Source organism: Lissotriton helveticus, chromosome 10, assembly GCF_964261635.1.
Source record: "Lissotriton helveticus chromosome 10, aLisHel1.1, whole genome shotgun sequence".
NCBI classification, from domain to species: Eukaryota; Metazoa; Chordata; class Amphibia; order Caudata; family Salamandridae; genus Lissotriton; species Lissotriton helveticus.
This window is the reverse complement of record NC_136071.1, coordinates 199,317,275-199,335,402: the sequence shown is the minus strand read 5'-3', so window position 1 is coordinate 199,335,402 and position 18,128 is coordinate 199,317,275. Positions and strand designations below refer to the sequence as shown.

The following is an 18,128-nucleotide window of genomic DNA, read 5'->3' as shown; positions in this document are numbered from 1 at the left end:
AAGAACTGAAGTCTGCACACCTGGGTGGCGCCTGTATCAGCACCACGATGTCATAACCGATGCTACCGATGCCGCCGGCGTCACACCGAGCTGAATGGAGCCACCCAACGTTGCACGCAAAGGGTATTGCTCAGCAAAACTTTCCGGAATCAGCCTGGCGCCTGGGACATTTAAAAGTATGGAATCTCCAGCTAGAAGTCTCTATCAGATGGGAGTCACATTTGACTGAGCAGCAGTACTGTCTTCTGCTTTCTATGGAGAACTGCTCACTCATTGTCATAATTCCCAGAAGAAGCAACTTGTGCATTCAGTGACCAACTCCAAAACCAGTCTAGAGATTCAACAAATAGGATAAAATGCGGACAATGAGGCTGAGGAACAGAAAACAGCAAACATGATCACTCCTTTATATTCTAAGATCCATCTAGAAGCTAGCATCAAGAAAACTACCCAAATACATTTCAACAGATTAAAAAGAAGCACAATTACAAATGAAGGGAGTGAATTTAGCTGGTAAAGATTTTAAATAAAAAGAAAGTCTTATTTGATAGACACAATTCTTTTAATTTGTTCTTTGAGGCCGAGGAAAATTGATTGAAGACTATAGTCTAGTTTAGTCACTTACCAACATTTTTGCCTTCTTCGGTATAAAATACTGATAGTGAGATTTTTGGCTGTTTCTTCTGTTTAAGTTTTTTGTCAGTGTCTGTTGGAAAGCATTCCTTTATTGGCTGGGCTGTAACAAAGAATGTATTCATTAACACCTTCAAGAAAAAAAATATATATATTAAACTTACTAAATGCAATTTTAGAAGCATCTAGACCAGGTGCAACATTTAAAGAAAGACCACCTCAGTGCTTAATTTGAGCTGATGTTTGCTAGTGGTCGGCACCGAATTTTTAACATCACCTACTTATGACAGTCTACCACATGGTGTCACTGTCTATCTATTTTTGGGGGAGCACACCTGTTTAACAATTAAATGCACATTAAAAAAATAATTCTACAACACACAGGCCATTCTTACTGCTTTGGGTGGCCTGGTATTGTTCAAATTGCCACGTTTATAAAGTGTGACGTTTAATAAGGAGCATTTATACTGGCATGTGGCAGTCATGACAGTTCCAGTTGGTAGTGCTGCAGTGGCCTCTTGAGCAATGCATTTGGCCCTGGCTCATGTTCATTTACAAATGTAAGTACTGCACCAGCTAATTTAGACATGTTGGCTTCATTGCTGACATGTTATCCACGAAACAACCCCGGTATGTACAATACAAGAAAAGTACAATCACTGCTTTCTGACGGATACATATATAAAGTAGCTGTATAAGCAAAATATAAAAGCAAGTATAGTCCAGTTTGCCCTACCTGGTGGTATTTCGGCTTTGGCACTATTCGGCCGCCACATCAGGGGTCTTAAGGGAGGGGTTTTCTCACCATCTGAATCATCTTTAAGATTCTGAAAAAGGTAGAGGAATCAGGATTACACACTGTATGCTTATGTTGTCCACTGAACATTCTGTATAGCATTATCCATCCATACACTAGCAATGTTTCTTCATAGTTTCACCTTTCAATTAAAACATGCTAATCACTATAAACCAATGTTCCTTGTACCTTAATATAAGCATAGTAAAATACAGTATTACATTTTCTACGCTGTCACACTGTGAGATCCCCAAGGAGTCGATGCCATTATGAAAGGCTCAGTTTAATACAAACTACTAAAGACCCTCCATCCATGAAGGAATTCCAGACACGTGGTAACCACAGTTTTCTAGTTCTTTCATTACTATTGTGGCTTGTTTATTTTTGCTTAGCAGCTACACCATGTATTTACAACACATCTTGTCTGCCCCAGTGGATTGTTCTCACCTCTTCTGTCCTAGCTACACAGATCATGATATTTACAATATATTAGAATAACCTACAGAAACCATAAAGGAGTCCACTTTCCAGTGGTGACTATGAAAAGACACAACCTTATTCTGAGCCCATTAGTGTCCTGTGTATCCAGAAGCTGACAGGGCGCGTCAAATGACATTTCATTGGGAGAAGCTCACTGAAGGCATTTTCATTCCACATTCACAGCTTGTGCTTGGAGCTAACTGGGATCATAAGTCATTGTCTATCCAGGGATAGCAGCCATTGGAGAGCGGATATCAAATGTGGAAATCAAATGAGTTAGACACACAGGAGATTTAAATGCACATTGTGCACCGTGGGGTGCCATATATATTTCAGCCATGTGCTAATGCCTTGGTTTCAAGGGAGTATGCATCAGCATCTTCCTCTGCCCACTTAAGCTGTGAAGAAAGGTATAATGGTCATTTCCTATCCAACTGGCCATTCCCACCAGGGCCAGCTTTAAGCGCTGGTGGTGCCTGGTGCGACAAGGACCCTTCCATGACCTCCTCCTCGGATTCCCTAACTACCACTCAGCAAAAATGCCCCTCATCTCTCTATAGCCCCTCGCTCACATACATTAAATTTTTTAAAGCGCTGAGACAGGCTGACTTTACTAATCCACTCATCTATCCACATAAAATACAGATCTGTCCTTTGCAGCAGACCATTTGGGTACCTAGCAACCAAATTCAGCAGTAAGCCTCCCAAACTCTGTGTGAATCATGCCCCCGATACCGGCTTTAAATATTTTTAATAAATGCATCATTTTGTCTGAGATATCAGCTTGATCAGTTTTTGAAAATACAGATATTTTACAATGTAATGCTGATTTTTTATTTTGCATACCTAATTGAGCATAATTCCCACAAAGAGAGATATGTATTTTTCATGAAGGAAAGCAGCATGTGTGTCCCCAAAATATCAGATGATTATGTCTGATCCACAAACAGTTGCTTGCAATTGTAACCAAACCCTCAAATGTACTACTGTCACACATGGACCCTTTCTGCCTTTAATAATATTTCATCATCCTCATCACCAAACAATAGGGATGTCCCTGTATTTGAATGGTAGTAGCCATTATGATTAATAGGTTTTGCTAATTTGTATTATTGTGATTTTGTTTTATAAGACAATATAGACACAGATACACACGCAAGCAAACACATACACACACACACCTGCACAAATCCCCACACACAGGATGTGCTTCCTTTGAGCAATGTTCTTATCTAGAATTTATCAAGGTCTTCTAACAAAATAAAAATTAAAAACCTTGGTTTCAATGTTCATTCAGAAGATTGTGATTATTGAAAGAAACACCATTTCGGATATGTATATGTGATATTTTAAGCAGTTGCGGAAATCATCATCATTGTGCGAAAGTGAGACAAGGATATAGAGCTAGCAGACTAAGGGACAGATTGACAAGCTCCCTGCGCCACAAGTACGTCACTTTTTGTGACTTACTGGTGGCGTATTTTACTGCTCCATATTTGCAAAGACAGGAAAATCCACCCTGTGTGCTTTTTCCTGTCCTTGTAAATATGGCCCATTTACATGCAGCACTTTGCGTGAAAGGGGCGTCCATGGATGTTGTTGTGGGTGTTCCCACGCATCACCCATGGAACAAGACACATTTCCAGATTTACAAAGAATCGTAAAATCTGGAAATGCGTCTGAATGCTAGCGCAACGAGGAGAAATGTTTTAATTTCTCCTCACTTTTTTTCCTTTTTCAATGTGTGCTGCATTCTACAGCACGCATTGAAAGAGGAAAATGCCTGTAGGGATTGTATTTGTGCAGGAAGGTGCCTCTTTCTGCACAAAAACAATCTCTCCATGACGCAAGCATCATTGTACTATGGTGCAAGTGATGCTGTGCCAGAGCATGGCAGCTGTTTGTGTGCCAGCGCAGGGGAAAGCACAGGCATGCAACATATTATCGTAAATATGTCGCATTACTGTGCTTTGGAAGTGCTGCAGCGTGGTGCAGCCAAAGGGCTTGCGTTGCCGCACTGCAGCACTTCCTCGTACTATGTGTACTCTGTATATTTGTGTTGTGGGATCTTGTGATTGATAGTTATATGTTGTGTATGAAAATGTATGATACCAGAAGCAGGCGCCTGAAAAAGTGACTTGTGCATGTAGAAACTTTTAACACACCCACTTCGGCTAAACTTTGCACACTGGCCGTGTGTGATTTAATACTCATCTAGTCCTCCCACCTCACCACACCACACACGCCCAGTGAAGACCCACAACAACTCCCCTGAGCAGCATGCTCTCATCCCTCACATGGTTAATGTTTGGAATATTTCTTGTAATGCGACTTAGGCAAATGTGACATCTGTTTCTAAATGTTTGAACTGACATATATATGGCGAGAGACACTAATCCGCACAAACACTGTACGTCTGTAAACTTTACTTCCGTTAACGAATCAGACTTTATGCTGATACTATGTACCATCGCAAATCCGTGCTGGTTATGAAGTTCTATAGGACTGTCAAAATGTTAATAAAGAAATAAAAAAATTTAAAAAGCATAGGCTCGACCTAGGGCCTGTCTGGCAAGGTTACTGCAATACTAGGGAAACATACATAGTAACAAGCATGAGTATGTGCTTTGAAAAAGAGCAGAACGACGGCTAAAGGTCTCCTAAGCAGCGCATGCACGCTGTGTAGGCGAGACCTAAAAATGTAGCACCACAGGCAAACTGTACCATTCTGGCCAGGGTGAGTGCAGTAGGTTTTGGAAGTGGTATCTTCTGTCGTCTGTTTTTCTCCCTCTGGAAACTAATCATGGCCTCTTCTTCCAAGGAAGGCTGAATGTCCGCCTGACTTCCTGAGCGCTGCTTTAGAGATTCCACAAGAAAGGCGCACTGTAAAGAGACACATGGGAAAACTGTTTAAGAATTTATTTTAGAATAGGGCTCTGATTATAAAAATGTTAAACGTCATCTCTTTCTCAGTTTATTCTGTTTGTGGCACTTTATTATATTCTGTGGAGGTGATTATATATGCTACTGGACTTTCTGATATCCAAGAAGCGATGTCGTCACATCCGTAGTATAAATTCTGTTGGGACAAATATGTCTCTTTACTATGCATGCGATAGATCGAATGCCATGTAATGTGGTCTTTACAACGACCGCGTTGCTACATTGCAAACCATTACATCGCTTGTCGTTACAACGACTAGCTGAAGGGGACACGCCGAATTTAGGAATAGTATCATTTACTATTCCTACTTCAGTTTGTGCAACAGCAGGGAAGGTGTTGGACTGTAATTCCAACACCTTGTGCCCCCATCGCAAGTTGTTGTAACAACTTGCGATGTAATGGTTTGCGATGTTACAACGCAGTTGTTCTAACGACTGCGTTGTAATGGCATGCGATTTATCGCATGCGATCTAAACGCTGTTTCCCCTTTGGGACCAAAACAATGTAAAGATACTGCACCTGCATTCTGTTTAAATTGTATATCAAATCTGCATTGACATTTTTTTCAATGGTACAACATTTCAAAGATGGGATGCACAGCAGTTTGTTAGCAGAGAGCTTGGATGATGTGTATAGATGCTGCATACCCCACACAGCATCATAACCATAGCTTTGGCATCGTGCTTACATTGATGCAGTTTGGGTTCCATTTTAAGGATGATATTTGTGTAGTGTTTACTTTAGGAACCTGAAGGGCGATTGTGATGTTTGGGTAACTTGAATTTTTAGAGATATGCCAGTTGTCTCCATTTTCTTATAGCACATTAGAATTTGATTCAATGCATAATTATATTTTCCATCTTTTGTCAGCATTTTACACATGAAATCTGCTAATCTTTATGCTAGCACCTGGTAGGGCATGCAATTACTAATACAGTCATGGTCTCAGCTATCAAAGGTGCAGCCGGTGCAGTGCCACCGTGCCCCAGAGGGACAAACATGCCCTGCAGGGGAACTTTTCCTGCCTGCAGTTATTTTAGAGCAAAAACAACAAGGTGATGGATGGAATGCTTGAATTACTCTCAGCCACTGGCAATTGCTCTGTCCGAATTCCAGACCCTCGTTTCCACTCACGATGCGATCTTAGACAGCAACCCACCTTATGCAAACCAGTCTAGGCCCTGCTAAAAAAGGAACAGTCCTGCCCTAATGGCAGCCCAGCTCCCCTCCAGAAGGGAACAAGCAACCCGGGTCCCTTTCGACATACTTAGCTCTCAGCAGTAAGGAGTAGCTTGGGTGCAATGGCACAGTGAGCACACGACCAACATCTGGGCATATCCGTCGCACTCAGGGCATCTATTTCAAAAATAACAAGGTGACCGAAGGAATGTTTGAATTAATCTCAACCACTAGCAATCACTTGGTCCGCATTCCATACTATGGTGTTTTGCCTACTGTGGGGACACATCGCGAGCCTGACGCCGCCGTGAGGGAAACGGCTCCAGGTCTTTGCAGCCGCTTGCCGCTTGCCACTCACCACCCAACGCCCACCGCACGCTGTAGTCCCGGCCAGCGGACTACAGCTCCCAGCAGGCTAAGGGAGGAGGTGACGCTCCAGCACGCGCCCGGAGGCGCCATAACACCGAACGCCTCTCGCCCCGCGAGTCACGCGCGGGAGCCGCCTGGGAGAAGCCCGGGACAAGGGCGGAGCAGTCTGTGGCAGTCCGGGGCTGGACGAGGGTGGGCTGGGCCACAGACCCTGGCCCGAGGAAATTGAGGTCTACTACAGCCCTACACTTCAAAGTCACAGTGAGATCTTATTTATTTATGGATGTGATTCACGGTTGTAAACTGTAGCGCTACGTATATCCCCAAAGTGACAGTGGGGGTGCAATACGTCTGAACCAATTTGGGATTGTCTTACAGTAGGCAGCAGTATGTCATCTTTAAACGCTCCTCCTGTCCTAGGTACTTTGGATAACTACTTAGTCAAAGTAGTCAAGAAAATCAATTCTGAAAGACGACAGTCCCTGGGGCTAAGCTGTGAATCTTTGCCACCCATCACGGGTTCCTCTTCTCCGATCGCACTGGGACAAGGTGATTGTAGTATCCGTGATAACAACGATTCCTTTGTTTTGGAATCGCCTGAACCTGTTGAGTTGGACTTGGAGGTTTTATCGGACTCTACAGTACAGCATCCTCCAACCCCTGTACCCAGAGTGGTTAGAGCATGTAGAAAAGGTAGATGATGCACTAGCAGGACCCAGTATAGTTAAATTGGATGATGTACAGCTTAACCAATTAGCGGGCCTTATTGATCTAAAGATAAAGGGCATCATAAAACCTTTAGTGGCCAAGCTGGACCGGATGTCCGCTGAAATAAAAAGATTGGGGGGCCTCCTGGATAAACACAAGGGAGTACCAGGTGCTCCACGGGGGCGTTCCCGTCCTAGTCCAGGACAGTAATGAAAGTTCGGTCACACCTTTAGTGTGTACTGCGGCACCCATAGAGTCTTTGGCTCCCGTAGAGAAATCCCCAAACACAGCTTTAAATATTCCTAACCAGGTCCCAAAAGTGACTGGTGCTACTATAGGGGAGAAATAGGGTCCTAAGGCCCCAAAAGGGAGATCAGGCCCACATACACAGTCCTTCAAGAAGAGAGAGTTGGCTTTAAATCTACCAGTTGAGGCGTGCCCCCACACTATTATTCTTGCTTATGTCCCGCAAATTAAGGAGGGTTAAAATGAACACTGGTCTTCAATAAAAAATAAAACACTCTTCTATCTGTCTAGTAAAACAAATTTGGGAGAATACCTGAAAGATAATATCTTGATGGTTAGAAGGGTCCCATGGGTGGGCAATACCAAAAAAACCCTAGAGGGAGACTGTGTGGTCATAAGAATTAGATCCCCAAGGCTGGTTAAGGATACATTGAGACAGGGGGGGTCATCTAGAATTGAAAAAGATTATGTAAATCTACTCCCCCTGGGCTTCTTTTATCCACCACCTCAGACCAGGCAAGTGAAGGTAACTGAGCAAGAGGTAGCAGAGGCAATCAGGAAGATGACTAGTAATAAGGCTCCTGGTCCCGACGGTGTCCCTATCGACCTCTTTAAATCAGACGTCAAGACCTGGGCTAGAATCTTAGTTTTTAATAGGGTTTGCATGGCAGATATACCGGACACTTGGTCCAAATCTGTCATTGTACCCATTTTTAAGAAAGGAAACAGGAGGGACCCAAGTTGTTACCGCCCTATTTCCCTTATTGACGCCGCAGTGAAGGTGCTAGGGCGAGTGGTCCATGGTAAATTAACAACTTGGCTGGAGGACACAGAAACCCTCTCATGTTTACAATATGGGTTCAGGAAAGGCCGAGGCACAGTAGATCAGTGCCTCAACCTTTACCTGCTGATAGGGAAATACACCATTGCTAAACGGGGTACCTTGTACTTAGCATTCATGGACCTTTCCTCGGCCTTCGACCGAGTGAATAGGTCCAAACTTTGGGAATTGCTTCTCAAGTTAGGAGTTGACAAAAACATTGTGTATTTTCTTGCTGACCTACACAGGGACCTTACAGCCACAGTTAGGTATGACCGCCTGGGAAATAGTACGGGTAAGATCGCGATCATTAATGGTGTTAGGCAGGGCTGCATTTTGGCCCCCCTACTTTTCACTCTTTACATTAATGAACTAGGGGTCGTACTAACTGAGGCATGTAAAGATTTACCAAGGGCCGGTAAACTTCCCATTCCGGCATTATTGTATGCCGATGACGCCGCATTAATAGCACGCACAGCTGTGGGGCTGCAATGTCTTTTAAATTCATTTGCCAGTTTTATGAAGGGGCTGAACCTAAGTGTACATTTTCCTAAATCGCATGTAATGATTGTGGGGAGTAAACCTAAAAGAATTAAGACCATGACTTGCGAAGGTAATGTTCTATCCAGGGTTACAAGATTTCCCTACCTGGGGGTAATTTTCGACGATAACTCAACCTGGTTACCCCAGCTGGTCGCCAAACGAAATGCTTTGGCCAGGTCTATCATGGCAGTACGGGTTTTTGCTCGTAAATTGGGTGTGAAGCCTATGGAGGCGGTGTTGAAAATCTATGATGCTAAATGCACCGCTATAGCAATGTATGGAGCCGACTTGTGGGGCTTAAAAAATGTTAAGGCCTTGCAGGTGACTGAGGACAAGTTTTTGAAATCCCTGCTATGTGTCCCTCAGTCCACTCCGGGATATATTGTTCATCAAGAGTGTGGGGTTGATTACCTGGAGGATCGCATTGCTTTTGCGCCGCTATTGAAGTGGATTTCTATATGGCTGAACCCTGAACTAGAGCTGAATCACGAAATCTTGAGGGACTGTTTATCCCTGGACCATGCTCAATCTATTCCCTGGTTGAATTATATCCAAAAATTGGCAGCTAAATTGGGCCGACCAGAACTGTATTACTTCCTGAACAAATTGTTGAAAGGGGACATCAAATGGGCGAAAGATACATATAAACAGCTGGCATCCCTGGATAGAGAAGAAAAAGTTCTATGTAAACCAACTGTTAGGGCCCACCAAATGTTAATCACTACTGATGGTATAGAACCCTATCTGAGTATCGTCAACAATATGAACCATCGATTTTTATTGACTAAATTCAGACTGAACAAATTCCACCTTCTCATTACTGACCGTCCAGGATGGACTAAAGACTCAGAGTTGGAGATTTGTTCTTGTGACGGTTTCTCAATCAAAGACACTATGCATTTTATCTTTTTTTGTAAGCATTTGTGTCTTATTCGCAAAAAGTTAATTATTCCCCTCATCAAGGACAAGGGCTTCAGACAAGTTAAGCCTGCCCTTTTATATTTACAGTTGTTGTCTACTACATGGGAGATCTTCAATGTAGCAAATTTTTTAACAATTGCTTTAAGACTGAAGAGGAAAATTAACTGGATATATTGTACATAGTGGTATATATAGGCCCTAGGACTCAGCCCCCCATTTTATCTTATCTTTTTTATTGTCTCTTTGCCGGTTTTTATGTTTTTAATGATAATATTTTTAATGTATTTCTCTACATACACATGATTTCGTTGTGATAAAGGCTTGTAATTTAATGTACAATTTTTTAATCAAGGTCTTGACTTCGATGAATTTTGTAGTACACTTTTATGGTTTTTGCAATGAACCGAATAAAGTATCTTTGACTGACTGGCCTACTGTGCCATTCTAGACACTGATCCACCTTACGCAACTCAGTCTTGGTCCTGCTACAGTAATAACAGTCCATCCCATAGTGCTGGGCCAGGTCCCTTCTGATGGGAACACAAGCAAGAAAAACAATGGTTTGTAATGTGGCTCTGAGCGAACGTCAGTGGCTGATAATTATACACTCATTGCTACCATCACCTTGTGGTTTTTGCACTCATTATTTTAGATGCTGCTCACCCATAGGTACCTGGATTTGTGTTTACATTTCGGGAAAGGAAAGTAGAGAATTAGGATGAATTGGAAAGTAAATGGAAAAGTGATTGTGAAAGTGAAAAGATTAAAGAAAAGGGGAGGAGAAGATGAAAACATATGACCAAATGGGAAAAGGTGGAAAAAGAGAAAGGGGATCAAAATGAGGAAAAGGGAAAAAGCAAGAGAAATCGGCAATAAATAAGGACATTAGGGAGAAAAGGGACACATTAGATAAGGATAAGTTTGAGCCAGAACAGAGGAAGAGTATGGCAGATGAAGCAGATAGTGTGCGGAGAGTAACCAGGAGGTAGTAAAGGTGGGAGATGAGCAGAGAGAGGGATGGAGATTGGAAGGCGAGAACGAAAGCTAAAATGAGAATGAAACTATTTTAGTATAGCAAGTGAAGTGACACCAGAGTCCAGATGTATGAAGAGGCCACCTCACCCCAATTAAGTCTGTATTTTAATACTGATCCAGGGGGTGGCTACGTCACTAACTAGTATGTGAGTTCTGAAAAAGCTTAAAAATCACAAGAAAAGAGAAGGGGAGTTTAAGCCACGGCGTAACAACCAGAGACTGGTGGGTTTCCCTGAAGGGATTGAGGGGTCAAGTGTGGCTGACTTCCAGAGGCAGTGGCTCCGCTCTACCTTCATGTAGGATAACTTTTCCACTTGTTTTGTTACTGAACGGGCACACAGAGCGCATGCCAATTGGCCACCGCCTGGTGCCCCTCCACACTCGATAATTGCACGCTTTCTGAATTTTCAAGACCAGGACAGTATCCTTAGGGGGAGAAATGCAGATGGGTGATTATTCCCTGATTACTCCAGTGAGGTACAGAAGCAAAGACACTAGAGGATGCCTGGAGCTGGCTCAAGAAACAGCCCCAGCTCCGGCCGTCAGAGAAGGTTGGGAGGCCCTGCCTGGCCTGGCCAGCCTTCTCCCCCTTCATCAAATTTGGTCTGGGTGTTTTTCACTATCGTTCCATGTTCCAGGTTTTGAAAACAAGGATAGATCCCAATAGGATGTTTATTGAGGTACATGGTCTTAGGGAGAGGACCGATATCACTCTTAGTAGTCTCTATGTGCCCCACAGCCTGCAACAACCCACCCTAGACAAAGTAACAGCCCTGTTGTTAGAAACTGAATCTTCTCTCCCCATCCACATCCACACTCTGTCCATTTTGCTTTCAGATCTTTAGTGCCTTCATTGCTCAGAGGATAGAGGGTACTCATATTTGTCTGGGATTCACAGGGTCTTCTGTAGACTAGACTATGTTTTTGCCCTGGCGGGTGAGATTAGTAGGATCTAACGAGCGGAGTCCCTTACTATGGGTCTGTCTTATCATTCACAGCTTTGGTTTTCCCTGGGCAGGAAGCTGTGACACCTGGATATGGCCTGGAAGTTAAACGCCTGGGAACTGCGAGGTGAGGTATTTTCACAAGAACTGCAAGTGGATACTGAGCTCTATTACATAAAAAATAAAGGGTCTGTAGATTTCACCATAATTCTTTGTGAGGCCTACAAAGCGGTACAGGACGTAATTGTACATAAGAGAAGGAGGAAGACTAGGGAGATTGAGGCTATTGAAGGCAACTGGTGCGCTAGGGACTCCTGGAGTTTTGACTGACCCCCAGATTCTTAGGAAGATTGCAGCTTTACGCACTGAATATCGTGCTCTGGCACAACACAAGGTGAGGAACCATATTCAGGCAACACAACACCGCCTATATGAAACGGGAGACAATGCAGGTAAACTCCTGGCAGGACTTAGTAAGCAGGAGGCCCGCTGGGTGTGGTACATTGTAAATAGCGCTGCTGAATCCCACACGACTGATGGGAATATAGCAGGGGAATTTGCTAGTTACTATGAGGCCCTCTATAGGGCGATTCCCCTCTCGGGGGCCCAGCAGATTGCTGACTACCTTGACACAGTGGCTATGCCGGTCCTCCCTGTGGAGGACTGTGTGGCCCTCGATGAGGAAATCACACTTCCTGAAATACAAGTGGCTATGGTGAGGTTAAATTTGGGAAAAAAACCTGGGCGCATGGTCACCCGGCTGAATTCTTTAAGAGAAATGCCGGGATCCTTGGACTTCACCTTGAGGCCTGCGATGTGGAAGCACTGCCGCCTGACCTGAAGCGTACCACAATTGTGGTTATTAGCAAAAAAGGGAAGCCAGCAACAAGCAGCGGCAACAAGCAGCGGCTCATACCGCCTGATATCATTGCTAACTGTTGAGACTAAAATCTTGGCCATGCTTCTGGCCAGCAGCCTCTTTGAACCCCATGGGATCCATAGGGACCAACTGGGTTTTATGCAATGGAGGTCTACCAGATACAACCTGCGCAGGATCCACAATTGGTAGGCAACGGTTGACCCCCGGCAGGAACCCCATGTGTTCCTTTTGTTCGACGCTGAGAAGGCTTTGATGTCATTCACTGGCTGTTCTTGTTCCAGACCATGGAGAAATTTGGTTTTGGCCCTAAATTACGAGCCTGGATAGCACTGCTATAGCAGGCCTCTATGGTTGCGATGCAGTGTGGGTCAATGGAGTTCTCTCCTCGGAGGTTCCCATTAGGAGGAGGACCAGACAGGGCTGTCCCTTGTCCCCCCTCCTGTTCGCCCTCACCATAGAGACCCTGGCTTGACTTGTCCGTGGTCATACTGATGTTAAGGGTGTCAGATCTACTGAGACTACCATGGAAGAGAAAAAGATTTCACTTCATGCAGATGTTATATTTTTGGTCATCACCCAGCCGGCAGAGACAATTCCAATAGTTTTTCAGGACTTTGAATGCTATGACACCAACTTTGTGTATACTATAAACTGGGATAAATCGGTTGTGTACCCCATGGGCGGGGAACTAGAATTGTCCACCCTTCCGGGGAGCATACAGATGTATAGGGAAGGGTTTCAATATCTTGGGAAATATATGTCCTCTATCCGGGAACGGTCCCTGGTTCGGAATCTGAGGAGGGTGCTGGTGGATTTCCATGTCGATGCAGAACTCTGATGAGCATTACCACTGACACTACTGGGCAAAGCTGCCATAAATAAAATGATTACCTTACCAACATTCTTATATATCCTCCAAAACAGGTATTATAAGATCCCCAATGAGCTTTTCTTAGATTGAAGGAGAGTTCATAAAATTATAATGGAACAATGGGCACCCCAGGATAGTACTGAAGACACTGCAGCACAATCAATACAATGAGGCATTGCCCTCCCTGATATCCAAGCCTGCTACAGGGCAGCTCACTTAATCATTAGCAATGATTGGGATTGTGCATCCCAAAACCATCCAACATATGCCTTAGAGAGGACTCAGTTCCAGACAAGGTCCTATCTGCATCCTCTCCATGGGGGGGGGGGAAGGTGCTGGACGGTTGCTGCAGGCAACACAGATGGCGATCGATGCATGGACCAAAGTAACAAGATGTATTGGGTGAGCGAATAGAGTAACCTGGGAGACTCCGCTTCGGGTAGGGGTGAGATTTCAGGAAACTGGAAAACGCATGGGCTTTGGAGCTTATAGGAATATTTTATAGGAATATCTCAGATCGGGAGGATGGGGGCCTTATGCCGTTTCGCTCCCTTCAATGGGATTATAAATTACAAAATACCCAATGTTTCAAGTATGCACAGCTCAGTCATGCATGGTGTGCAGTGGATCTGGAAGTTCTCCACCTGCCCGACTATGCTCCCTTAGAGGGTAGGCTACTCATGAGGGAGATTGAGGAAATGGTCGTTTCCTTCCTATACACAACGCTCAATAATAATATGCCCAACACTCTGAAGAAGTTGAGGGAAATGTGGGAGAATGAGGTGGGGGAACTTGATGATACGGATTGGCAGGCTGCCTTGATGCACCCTAGGGAGGTGGCTATTAAATCTAGACTGAGGATCATACAGGTGAAAATTCTCCATCGAGTCTACTATGACCACGGTTGCCTACAGAAATTGGGGAGAGCGGAGTCCCCTGATTGTCTACGGTGTAGGAGAGACAGAAGAACCTTCCTCCACACACTCTGGGTTGCCTTACCATGCAACCATATTGGCAAACAATACTGAGTGAATTAGGCAGAGTTTTGGGGCAAATTTCCCAGTGAAGCAGATGTACATTCTCCTTGGCAAACCAACAGAGGTGGCTGTCCCACACGTCAAACTTCTTTTTTGCAACTTGGGTTTGGTCAAACTTCTTTTCTGCAACTTGGGTTTGGTAGTGGCGAAGAGAGATGTGGACAAGCACTGGCTTCAGTGGCGGCTGGCAGAGGACGGTGGTGGCGGAGGGAAGCGGGGACACAAAAAAACACTTACCTTTTGCTGCTGGCCGGCTGGCCATCTCTCCCCTTTGTTCCCTTCAGCCGCCTTCTCCTCTGCTTCCATAGCAGAAGGAAGTAGAAGCACACAGGCTCCCTCCACTATGCCAATCACAACGCTGCAATGTATCGGTGTGATTGGTCTGAGCGCCATGGTTCATCGCTCAGATGAGGACTGTGAGGCTTTGCATGTTCCTCACCAGGCTGTGTAAAGCAAGCCTGGTGGGGAAGATGGAAAGTGCTCAGGACTGTTTAGCCGGTCCAAGAGGGCCGACCAAGCAGTCATGCGCACTTGGAGTTAGCAAACCACTCCTCCCCCGTAACCCCAGCCCCGACCCCCCAACCCAGCCCTAGTGAAAAATAAAATGATAATAACCAGGCTATTATCATTTTATTTTTCCGCTGCACTGCTCTTAAAGCAGTGGGGCGACGCTACTCCGCCTTAGTGGAGGAGCCGCCATTGCTATCCCAGGATATTAGATGTAAATACATTTAGAATTTGGAAGAGTGTGCGCGTGTGCTGTCAGTGACCTGGCCAAAGAGGCCATGAAACAGCTGAAATCGGATCATAAATCCAAAGTTGTTCTGACCAGCCCCCAAAATACGTTTGGCCCAGGGCCCCCGAAATCCTTAAAATATCCCTGGTGGCAACATATGAGAGTGGACGCCAGTGAGAGGGATGGCACTATTCTTAAAAAGTAAACAATATCCTTGCAACTCTTGACATCCGAACGTGTCTTGCATATAAAGATCTTAAGGACAGCTAGCTATCAATAAATAGATTGGTTAATTGAACAGTGCCAAGGAAACAAACAGCTGCAGGAAAACGCTCCAAATGAAGAAGATAGCTAAGGATGTTGAGAGTCTACTGGTATGATGTGCAGAACACTTGTTCCAATGCCAGTAAGGAAGCGTGGTGAGTTAATGCACCTGCTGGTGAGCCAGATTGAAAGATAAAACATTCTGCATGTGTGTGTTCCCAATAATGTTATTATTTCACGTTAGATGTTTGGTCTAGTCTCTAGTGTGAGCCTAACCTAAAATAGCAGTAGTGGCATTTACCAAGATCATTTTCGTTAAAAAGAAATATACATTTTTATTTTGTTTTGCATACAACAAAAACAACAACAGAACAATAAAAAGGAGTGCGAACGTGCACCCATAGCAATAAGATAACCAGAGTGGGAAAGCAGCAGCACAGTATCAGCAAGTGCAAATTTGGCATGTGGAAAAAGAAAATAGGCCAGGTTGGTGACACAAAGTCATACAAATACCAATAGCAATACAGCATGGAAATTAGGAATGGGTAAGTGAAGTCACATTTCCATCATCCATCAAGTCAAGGTCATAATATTTTATCCAGCAACCCCAGATCTAAAAGAACTTGCGTGAGCACCCTCTGCTCTTGCAAGTGACCTTAGTGGTTGTCAACAGGAAGCAGGGAGACCACATGACTGTCTGAAATGATGTTCTTCTCGCCTGCTAGCCTTATGCAGCGCTTATTACAAACTTTGTTGCAAGCTTTTGAATTCAAACTGGTCCGCCCGTTCTTTAGAGAGACTTTGTGGCCCCCAGAGTACCCCCAGCCTCTGTCATCTGGCAACCCTGCTAAAAATCTGGGGATCTGGTTCGGGGAAGATCTTAGATTCACTGCTCAGATAAAGCGACTGGCAGGGGTGTGCTTCGGTATCCTAAAATCTCTCAGGAAGTTCTTCCCCTTGTTACCTAGATCTGCCAGGAAAATGGTCACTCTGGCACTTATCTTGTCCCGCATTGACTATGCCAATGGTTTGTATATTGAACTCCCGGGGTATCAGGCAAAGAAACTGCAAGTAATTCAGAATGCGGCCGCTAGGGTTCTGTTGCAAATCCCTGGGCGTGCTAGCATAAAACAGCACTTACGAGACTTGCACTGGCTGCCTGTTGTCCACCGCATCCAGTTTAAGGCCCTCACGCTGGCTCATAGAGCCTTGCATGGTCTAGGCCCGGTTTATCTCCAGAGGCTTTTCTCCTTCTACACGCCTCGCAGAAATCTCCGCTCTACCACCTTGTGCCTGACTGCAGTTCCCCGCTTCCGCAGGGTTCGGCTAGGGGGTAGCTCCCTCTCTGTCAAGGCTGCGGAGGCCTGGAATTCCCTCCCTCTGGAGCTGCATAGCATCCAGGACACCATGCTATTTAGGAAACAGTTGAAGACCTTCCTTTTTAATCAACCGATTTAAATACGCTGCCCGTTGTTATGGTTCACCACCGCGCCGGGACACTCTTGAGTATCCGTGCGCGATATAAATGTCTATTAACATAACATAACATAACATAACATTAGAGAGACGATGGAAACGCCCAAAAAAGTACTTGTATATATCTTTGTTGAAACATTTTATGTCAGAGCAATTTAGCACCTTCTTGCCCCATGCCCAAGAACCACTGGAAACAGCTTTGCGATCGGTACCCAAAGAACTCAACCATCTTGTGCCAAATGGTGCAGTGAAAAGCAACGAATACAGCATCATAATTGATGAGGAATGATTTAAAAACTGACTAATGTTATCTAAACTGGTGAATCAATCGATCAAATGTCACAAAAAAGAAAAGGCGCAGACCTTCCAGTTTGTAAAGTGCCAAGAGGTAGGGGCCTTATTTATGAAGGCCTTGCGCCGCGGGTGCGCCACTTTTAAAATGGGAAAAAGTGACGCATCGGCGGTGCAAGGCCTTCATAAATAAGGCCCTAGGTGTTTAGCTTTTAGGTCTATGCTCTGCGCTGTTTAAGCTCATGTTGTGTTTACAACCTCCCCAAAATCTGGGAGCCCGGCTCAGATACCTACAGTTACAGAGGGCAGTGGTAGATGAAGACACAGCCATCCAAGATTCTACCCCTCCTGTCCAATCCACCCTCTGAATCCCGCCCCAACTACTCGGCTCTCATGGTGGAAATTATTCTAAGGTAGGCAGGTTTGGGGAATTGGTAGAAACACAAGTGTTAGCACTATATTCCAACTGGATGCCATTATCCTGTAAGTACAGTTTAAAGACACTTTCGGAGGTAGCTTTTTGACAGGAGCAGAAACAAAAAAATGAATCAAGCATTAAGGGACGACAAATCTTGCTCACGATCAGTTGCAGGTTTCCCTCTGAAATGGTAACCAATACAATAAGAATGGATTAATCATTGTTAATAAACATGTATTCTACAAACGGGCAATCGACTACATAGGTGGAGTCGCTCACAGCCATAATTAGATGAAAAAACGTTGCAAAATATGCATGTCTGAATTTTGATGACTGATCCCCTTCTTTCATGCTCTTCGGAGCAATTTTCTGACTCTCCATCAAATATTCTTGACGCCTGGTTGATCTACTGGTTACAGCTGGATTCATAAGCAACAGCATTTTTCACTTGAAGGTTTAGTCAATTAATTTTAAAAAATGCGCAAAGTTGGGGACGAGGGCTCTATGGGTTCTCGACCTGTGTTGGGAAGCTTTGAT

At 44.4% G+C, this 18,128-nt stretch overlaps 1 protein-coding gene across 3 annotated transcripts in view; it reads right to left on the bottom strand.

Annotated features, from left to right (window-relative positions):
- Nucleotides 1–18,128, bottom strand: part of VWA3A (von Willebrand factor A domain containing 3A) — a 528,715-nt gene that overhangs the window by 230,941 nt on the left and 279,646 nt on the right. For all 3 annotated transcript variants that reach the window (XM_078665117.1, XM_078665116.1, XM_078665118.1), the window contains 3 exons: nt 4,634–4,792; nt 1,370–1,460; nt 626–736 (listed from right to left, as the gene is read on the bottom strand). In XM_078665117.1, the coding sequence (XP_078521243.1) occupies nt 626–736; nt 1,370–1,460; nt 4,634–4,792 (361 nt within the window). The remainder of the gene's footprint in view (nt 1–625; nt 737–1,369; nt 1,461–4,633; nt 4,793–18,128) is intronic.